Source organism: Drosophila rhopaloa, unplaced genomic scaffold (assembly GCF_018152115.1).
Source record: "Drosophila rhopaloa isolate 14029-0021.01 unplaced genomic scaffold, ASM1815211v1 contig_2, whole genome shotgun sequence".
Classification (NCBI taxonomy): Eukaryota; Metazoa; Arthropoda; class Insecta; order Diptera; family Drosophilidae; genus Drosophila; species Drosophila rhopaloa.
The window spans coordinates 17806528-17816416 of NW_025335083.1; the positions used below are offsets into that span (position 1 = coordinate 17806528).

General features: G+C 38.5%; 1 protein-coding gene across 1 annotated transcript; it reads right to left on the reverse strand.

Annotated features, from left to right (window-relative positions):
* Positions 1–6886: 6886 nt before the first annotated feature.
* Positions 6887–7736, reverse strand: LOC108039190 (histidine-rich glycoprotein). The gene is made up of 2 exons (XM_044460158.1): positions 7665–7736; positions 6887–7603 (listed from the first exon to the last, which is right to left on the reverse strand). The coding sequence occupies exons 1-2, from the start codon at positions 7674–7676 to the stop codon at positions 6965–6967; spliced, it is 651 nt and encodes a 216-aa protein (XP_044316093.1). The 5' UTR covers positions 7677–7736; the 3' UTR covers positions 6887–6964.
* Positions 7737–9889: the final 2153 nt, after the last annotated feature.

Sequence of the window (9889 nt, forward strand, 5' to 3'; positions counted from 1 at the left end):
AATCAATGTGTATAGAATGACAGCTACTTATTATTTGTGGAAAAAAACTAAAAAAATTGTGAGCTTTTTTAAAGATAGATAAACTAAGAAGACAATTGTCTTATTTAAACATTTTTAAGTGCTTGGACATTTTAAAAGTAGTAAAGTAATTTTAAAATGTGTATAGTACATAATTAAACTAAGAAACTTAGAAAAAACAAAGAGTATTTTTCAATAAATAAAAAAAAACGCTTTAGAGAACGAACTTACATTGAGAAATATAATTTTTATCAATCATAGTCGGCCGCAGCCTGAATTATATATATGTATACCCCCTAATAGTTTTTTAATGTTACCCAATTCATTGACATGCTCTCGCTTAATTGATTTAGAATTGATACTTACGGCCAGTGTCTGGAAATGGCAGCTGTGGAAACATACTCAAAAATTAATAATCAGCAGGCACATTAATTATATTAAACCGATTTGAACGCCCTGGGGGCTGTCTGTCTGATGACTAGACTGGGAGTGATTTGAGTTGAGGTGGCTCTTACTTGACCAAGTCGCCGTTGACTCATTATGGTAAAGACATGTGTTAATTTATGTAACTTTCCCAAACTGCCATTGTGACGTTCATTAATCATTTTTTCGTTTCAAGATTTTCAAGTTGGCCCCATGTCTCGCGGAGCGCTGCCTACTCTTTTATGTTATTTTTAGTTAATTGTTTGCGCTGTAAAATGTTTATGCGTTTTGGCCAACAGCTCGATTCGGCTGCCTTTGCCCTCTTTGACTAATGTGTGCCGCGTGTTCACGTTTTTGTCTCAATGATTTATAGTTGTCCGCTGGACAAAGTCATTTTTGCTTTGGAAGCGGTTTCGTGTGTCTGCAAAACATATCAATCATATCGGAAATTAATTTTGATACCCACATAAAGCTTGTGATATAAAAAATAGAGGAATAAGCAGATACGAAAACAAAAAAAAAGTATTGCACCATAGTCAAAATGCCATTTTTTCTGAATTAATTTATTTCGTAAATAACTTGCTAATGGATTTCTCACAAAGCTATATAATTTTTTGAGTATAATTACAAAATATGTTTAAAGTTGTTAACTGTAAGAAAAACAAGAGAGAACGCTATAGTCGGGTGCCCCGACTATCAGATACCCGTTACTCAGGTAAAGGGAGTGCGAGGGAGATGGAGATAGAAACTTTGATCACGCATAACTTTTTAACGAATGGTCCGATTTGAAAAATTTCTTCTACATTTCGATAGGTATTGATAAACACAATAAAACTGCATTTTTACTTTTCCGAAATATTTAAATTTTTAAAATCGTATATAAGCGATTGTGGGCGTTAAAGGGGGCGTGGCACCATTTTGAAACAAACTTGCGCTGCGTAGGAACTTCTAAAATCTACATGCAAAATGCCAATCTTCTAGCTTTTATAGTTTCCGAGATCTCAGCGTTCATACGGACAGACAGACAGACGGACAGACAGACGGACAGACGGACAGACGGACATGGCTAGATCGACTCGGCTAGTGATCCTGATCAAGAATATATATACTTTATAGGGTCGGAAACGCTTCCTTCTAGCTGTTACATACTTTTGCACGAATACAATATACCCTTTTACTCTACGAGTAACGGGTATAATTATGGACTTAGATAAACCAAGATAAAAACACAGATTTTTAGAGAATTAAGCTACAATCATTTAAAGGTATGCAGCTTTAAAATCGGATTTCAGCAAGAAGAGTTATGGGCAGGTTTTTGGTAAATTTTCTGCAAAGCCATTTTCCGAAAATTTGGAAAGGGGTAACATCATTAAAATGACCAAAAATCGATCCAAAAATACAAACCAAGATGAGTACACAGATTTTTAGAGAATTAAACCACAATCATTTGGAGGTATCCCACTTTGAAATCGGATTTCTGTAAGAAAAGTTATGAGCTTAGAAGTGCAGGTTTTTGGTCACTTTTCTGCAAAGCCATTTTCCGAAAATTTGGACATCATTAAAATGACGAAAAATCGACCCAAAAATAAAAAATAAAGTGAAAATACAGATTTTTAGACGATTAAACCACAATCATTTGGAGGTATGCCACTTTGAAATCGGATTTCTGTAAGAAAAGTTATGGGCTTAGAAGTTAAGGTTTTTGGTCACTTTTCTGAAAAGCCATTTTCCGAAAAGTTGGAAAGGGGTAACAGCATTAAAATGACCAAAAATTGACCCAAAAATACAAACCAATCTGAAAATGCAGATTTTTAGAGAATAAAACCACAATCTCTTTGAGGTATGCCACTTTAAAATCGGATTTCTGTAAGAAAAGTTTTGGGCTCAGAAGTGCAGGTTTTTGATCACTTTTCTGCAAGGTAACTTAGAAGTCCAGGTAGTTTTCTATAAAATGTTAGTCCATATTTTTCAATATAGTCGTAAGTTAGTATAGTCGACAGTTTTTTAACAAACTGTGGGAACAGCTTGCTATTGGTTAGATCGACTCAATTTTTAAATATATAATCTTTAGAGGCTCGAAAATGTGCCCTTCACTAAATAAAAGTTAGAGCCCCAAAATGTTTTTTTTTTTTTTTTTTTTTTTTAATTTTATTGAAGCTTGACAAGAAAGGCTAAATAATTAATATTTGTCCTGTTTATTGAATGTTAACCAATTATGAGACTTGACATATTTTGCAAGAGGAGCAATCTTGCAGTCTAAAAGTAGTAAAGCGAAAGTAATCAGCCTTTCTGATTTGCCCGTTAGCCAACTACTCTACACTGCCCTGCATAATTATGGTGCGTATGTGCGCCAGCAACATTCAATCTGGCTGCCCCATCCAAAGCCAAAAAACAAAACCCCTAATCAACATTAAGGCGCGCGGAGCCTATTATTAAGTTGATTACAATTTTGGATAAGCAAAGGCAGTCCAAAACTGCGGTGCTATGTGTGGGTAACACCCCAGCGATCGGCGCGAAGTGAGGGCTATTTGGTGGGAAGTGAAGATCATTTTGCACGATTTACGAGTATATATATGAGGCCGAGTATCCAGACCCGGGGCTAGAGCTGCGGATAATGGTTACGGACAATGACGATGAGTGGATGGTAGCTTCTACTCTCTCGACTGCCCCACCGTCGAGCACATCCATCAATCGTGATGGATAACTGACAGTTTGGGGCGTTGCGGGTTCTCAATTTTCATGGTCAGCTCCTCGGCGAAATAAAGAAAAATTCCATTTACCCGTCAACCCAATTTGTTGATCATTAATCATTGATATATGTGCACTACAATCCGTTCATTCAGTTAGTAGGAGAGCTCATTTGGCTATTTAAATGTAGCATTGACCCATTGGGGAATTCACTTAATTGCGCATGTGCCACGAATATTGGCATAAATTAATATGGCCAACAAATTTAATTAGCCATAAATCAATGAGTTTATTAAACAGTAGCCAGCAGCCAATCATGCCGTAACGTTTTCCACCAATAAACTGCCGCAAATTGGCTAATACCAAATGGCGTTATATGTCGACCCCAAACTTATGCCTCTCTCTATCTGGCCAACGCCCACAAGTCTCGCCGCGCACATTAAAAATCAGTTAAATTCAGAAACACTCTCACCCCCCACAACTGTCCATAAACAATTTCCATGGCAAAAACCCAGACCCACTGCCATTCGGGGACCTCTCACTGTGCCGGCTGTCGAGAGACGCAGCTGGACTCGAACTGGTTATGTGCGGAGTCGCCAATCGGACTGGACTGGACTGGACTGGACTCGACTTCTGTGTGTGGTTGGATGTGCCACCAAAAGCCATTTGGCACATACATTTCAAACATTTATGGTTATTATAAAGCATTTAACATTATTATGGATGCCATGGGGCATCTGTTACAATCTGACGGCAGACCGACCAGCAGCACCAGCAACAAACACCGGCAGCAGCCCATATAGTCGGCTTAAATAATCACTCTGCGGTGTAATTAGCAAAATATTTATTGATATTTCGTAAAGTGTGTACAAAAATAAGCAATGCAATTGGCCAAATGCTGCCGGGGCGATAAAGCACAACTGGATTTTGGCGTGCCAATTGATCTCATGGAAAATCATTTTTCCGATTTCACTGGCAAATCAAATATTTATAATTGTGACTAATTTGAAATAATGTCAATTTCTATTGAAAATTATTATGTTCAAATATTTATAGTTGTTTTATGTGCCTAGTTAAAGCTCAATATTTTATAATGTTATAGTATATAGCTGTATTAACCACTTAAAAAAACACTTTAAAAGAATATTAAAATGGTATTTAAAAAAGTTTTTTAAAGTTGAAAATAATGTTAAGAAATATGCTTAATCTGAAACTCTGTATCTGATAAATCTTTAAGTGTTACATTTTAAGGACCATTTTTATTAGCACTAAAATACACCAGCAATAATTGATTTGGCATTTTGTGCTTATTAGACTTGGCACAATCTCCTACCAAATCAAGTTTATTTATGTTTCTCAAAAATCGTTTGCCCAGCAAAAAACTCAAAAACGAGCAGAAACTTGACAAATAAGTTACGCTTAATTTTCTGGCAAGCGTTTAAAAAACCGAAACACGCAACAAGGCAGCCACCTAAAGCAAAAGCCATTAAAAGCGACGCGACACTTTTGATAACAAATTCAAAGCCCAAACCGAAACCAAAACCAAAACCAAAAAACCGAAACCGAAAATCGAAGCAAGCTCAGCTTAAAAAAAGTCAAGCCAAACTTACTATACCGAATCAGAGGCAGGCCATAAACATTGAATTTTACGACGCTGTGTGGTCTCGTTTGACATATTGTGGGCTTTACGATTCCAAAATTAATGACACCATAGCCCAAGTCAGGTAACGGGCATTGGATTGGGGGCGCCCTCCTCTCGGATTTGACTTGGCTGGTGCCATACCGGTTTGTGGATATCATTTTTCTGTTTCCTTTTGTCCAAACGACAGCCTCATCAGTTAATAAGACACATACCCATTTTTATGGCATTAAACGACGACAAGTGAAACATAAAATATATATTTACTTTATTTTTATGCGCGGATGGTCCGCTTTAAAGCTCAAAACTCACTTGACAAAGCAATTTGCAATGCAAATTGATCAACGCGTTTGGTTAGTTTTTCGGTTTTCTAAAAATTCATTTCGTTTTGCGTTTCGGTATCTGTGTTTTTTATTGGTTTGATTTTATTTCAAATAAATCGTAATCAACTGAATTTACGATCTGAGGCAACAGCGACTCCACATTCCCTTGAAGCTTACCTTAATTAATTTCAATTTAATTTTTGCCGAAGCCGAATTTATGATTCAATTGCATTAGGTGGGCATGTACATTTTTAACGCATTGATTAAAAACCCCGATTAACAAAATTAAAATACAAAACGAATAATTTTCATTGAATACTAAATAATGTAAATTAAATTTTATACCTTATATAATTTATTTGTTCAAATAAAGTTCTGTTTGCAAAAGAAAAAGAATTTATCTAAATTTACTTTTCAAACTATTAATTTTGTTAAAATGGAATGCCTTTTATATTTATTATTATTATTTTGGTGGTGCTTGGTTAAGAGTTTAACTGAAAGATATGAGACACGCCGATTAATCATTATTTGCAACATAAAACCAGAAAATCCGGCAAAAAATGCCATAATAAATATAAGTAATAGCTGCTGCAATTTTCGCACTATATCTTGAATATTATATAATGTAGAAAGTGCGTGCCGCACAAACACATGGAACGTATAAAAATAATAAATTACTTCGTGGCAAGAGGGAGAGAGGGGAGGGATGGGGAGTCCCGGTCGAGTTGGGTCGAGAAGGGATTTTTGTGGAGCGTTTATTATGCGCACAATAAACGCGGCGGGCGCAGCGGCGACATAAATTAAATTTATGATGCTTATAAATATTCCACAGTCATTTGTAATACAGCAACAAACGAGGGCAACAGGATAACGCAAGGATGTGCCGAGCCTGTCTGTAAAACAAATTGTAGCCAACTCGGAAGAGGGGAAGCAAAAAACACTCACATACTCACGAGAGCTAGGGAGATATATTTGATTTATGGGTATGCGAGGATGAATAAAAGACTTCCAACTCCGAAAACCCAATTGCCACCACTAAAAGTGAAAAGAAATCGTCCATAAAAAATCGCTATATGTGCGCATATATATATTAGTATATGCATGCCTGAATTGATGATACAAGTTTTCAGGCACCTGAAATAGCAAACGAATAGATGCTGCTTAATTTATGGATAAGCCTCATGAACGTGATTTATCATCATCGAATTTATGTTATATTTTATTTTTATATGCGTCGCACATTGATTCTGACCCAAATAACTGTCCATGCGAATTTGCTATCCTCTATTTACGGTTTTCTGTTGAGTTGCGAATTATATCCATTTATTCAAATATTTGAAAAGATTAATAGATTATTTAATAACAAATGATCGAGTAAGGTTCTTGGTTATATCTTTTGAAGATTTATATGCCGATATAAATAAAATTATCATACAAGAAATGAAGTGAAGTTTATACATCACATTTAAACCTGAGCCTTTCAATCAGTCGAAGTTCAGTGGGGTGATCAGTTATAGTCCTTTGGTTTTCCATGACAGAGCAAATACCTCAAAAGCCAAATGAAAGTAAGGCCAGAACATTTAAAAAAAAAATTAAGAAAATGTATATATTTATAGGGACTCTCGTTTTGTTTCACTTGTATTGTGTATGTGTATTGACTAATAACTTTTCTAATAATTCTATTTAAAATGTTTAAATAAAAAAATTATATTTATCCCCCATTAGGAAGCTTATCCATTTTAATTAAAACTACCATTTCTTTCACTTTTGAAAATATTTGCCTGATTTATTTTGGTATAACAACAATAGGTATTTGGTAAGTGTTCAATTAGAGATAGAAAAACAATTTGATATTTTAGTGGGCAACTACAACTCAATGATAGCCGTGTCCGTGCTCCGATCCGTGGCTGTGTCCATGTCCATGCTCCTGTTTCAGCGAGTAGCTGTGGGAGCTGCTGCCGTGATCATGACCATGACCATGACCATGTGCTTCGTGTCCGTGGCTGTAGTCGTGGCCGGAGTGCGAGGAGTGCTCCTCGAACTCAACGTGTCCGCCCTCGTAGCCGCTGTGTCCATGGCCGTGGTCATGACCATGGTGCTCCTCCTGGTGTCCGTGGAGCTTCTCGCGATGGACCTGCGCCTCGAATCCCTTGTGCTTGTCGGCGGTGTAGTGGACAGTTCGCTTGTGACCGTCGGCATCGATCAACTCATAGTGTCCGGTGACCTTGTGGCCATGTCGTGACTCGCTCTGCGCCTTCACATCCCCAGTCTTGTGATCCTTGACCCCGTAACTGAAGTCATACTCGGCATGGGAGTCGTGGTGATCCTCGTGCCCGTGATGCTCCTCGTGCCCGTGATGATGGCCCTCCTCGTGGTGGCCACCGTGGGATGTTATATGCACGGAGGCGTGACTGGTGGCTCCTCCATGGCCATGATGTTCATGATGTTCGTGGCCATGGAAAGGAACTGCCTGAATGACCGCAAGGGTCAGCAGGGCAAAGGCGACGACAAACTAAGGAAAATTTAAGGATATATATATCTTACAAAATATTTATCCCTTAATCAGAACTCACCTTTTGGGCCATGGTACCGCAGCTAGTTTATGAGTTGATCTTAGCTGGACTACTATTGTCTGATCACCAAACCGAAGTGATCTGTACCAAACCAACTTTAACCCTGCCTTTTTATAGTCGGCATACTAGGCCCAAATAGCTTGAACTTTCGAAAAAAGAATTGGTAAATCGGTCTTTAGTTACGCCCCAATTTTCGGTTCAAGTTCAGGTCGTACTTTCGCCCCAGAGACATGCAATTATATTCGACTGGCAGTTCGACCCTTTTATTTTTTAGCTGGGCATTCGAAAATTGCTAAAATAAAAAAAAAAAAAGGGGAAAGAAAAGAATGCCAGTGTAGTAATTCATTGTAAAATTTACTGTCGCAACAATTGCCAATTTAAAGTGGCATTGTTTATGCATCGCATCGCTGTCGTTGTCGGGCATTATAATCCCCCGGCTTGGAGTCGTACTCGGATTTGGATTGGGATATGTGGGCATAGCCAAGAAACAAACGAGCCAAAAGATTTATATGCCTGACAAACGTCGTTGAGTCGTTGACGTCAATCAGGCCTGACAAAAAGTCATCAGAATTGCAGTTTGCAGTTTGCAGTTCTCCCTCCGCCGCTTCTTCATTTTGGCCAGATCGGAAAGGCTCCTCTTCTCTCCTCGATTCCAATTCCGATCCCGATCCCTACTTTCTGGGGGCTTTTGCCCCGCCATCCCGCCAGTTCGCCTGTCAGCAGTCAATCGACTACCGTCTGTCAATGTCGTGTCGCCTTCATCAAAGGCCACATTCGAGTTGACAATGGGGATATTGGTTCTGTTTTGTAATCCGCAAAGGATAAGGATTTTCGAAAGTGCTCAAGTCTGGCAGAAGAGCTACGTGGCGTGGAAGTTGGAGGGAAACGAACATTGTTAAATGCAATTTGCATTTGATGCGTGAATTAGCTGGGAATGTGATAATTGGATGGGAATGCGAAAAAGGAAGGAATGGGATATGTATAAGTGATTTTTGAGTCCTTGGTTGTGGCATTAAAATATTTAAGTATTTTAGATTAGTTGTGAATTGCACATTGTTTCATATCTGAATACATTTTAATCCTCTTTTTCCTCTTAATCTAAGACTGTTTAATAAAATGAATTTAATTAATAATAATAGGGTTAATATTCAAAATACTTTAAATTTGCCCCAGTGCTACGAATTATAATTTATTTTTAATAATATAATCAATATGTGGTTTTCAAATTTTTAGAAAATATATTCACCAAAATCTCATAGCAATTGAGTTCTTACTAGAAAAGCTTAAAGAATTACGTCATAAGAATAAGATTAACTCTGTGATTTTCCCACACAAAGCGTCTTTAGAGCCATCCCTTAAAGTTTGTATCGATCATATTATACAGCAAGCCATTGCTTAATTGATTCTGATTATGGTAACTGGGCCTATGCATTTATAAGCTGGGCTTCCTTTGAGCCCGCTGAAATGCCCCTCCTTTCATCAACGAAATTGCCCTTATGGCATTGGTCGTCTGAACATGCGGCAGACCGGCGATGTTGCAAGTTGCAAGTTGCCGTTTCTGTTGCTGCTGCTGTTGCTGTCGACTCATCGTTGTCAGTCAAAGGGGCAAACGAATGCCTGCGTTGTTTGGTCCGCTGGATGCGTTGTCAGTGTCATTGCTGGCTGCGTTTTGTGGGCACATTTCGGCTGCTTGATTACTCATGTCAATCAGGCTTCCAAACAGCGACGACATGCTGTCAATCTTTGTGTCATGGCCGCTAAAGTTGTTGGTCGGCCGGTTGCTGAAGTCGGACAACAAGTACGCTTGATTGCCAGGCCCAAAAGGCTGGATAAGAGTAAGGGTATGGGCAAGGGAAAGGGTAAGAGCAAGGGTAAGGGTAAAGAAAAAAGGCGATGGGGAAAACCGATGATGCCACAAAGGTGCCCAGTGGCAGTGACAGGACTGTAGATGTAGCCAGTACTCGATGCTGCTGCCGTGGCCATTCGATTGATGTGCATTGTATGTAAATTGGGCGGTCGTTTTCGCATTTGATGCCCTGTCAAGGGATAATCAACAGCAGCGGCAGTGGCAGGAGCAGATCAACAACCGCAGACAACGAAGGGACAACTTTAACATTGACTTCGGCCCGTTGCAACTCATTATGCGTTGCGGCCGCATACAAAATTGTTTTCCACTGTAACGAGCTTAAGAAATACGATCAAAATGGCTCGATAATTTTTCCCTC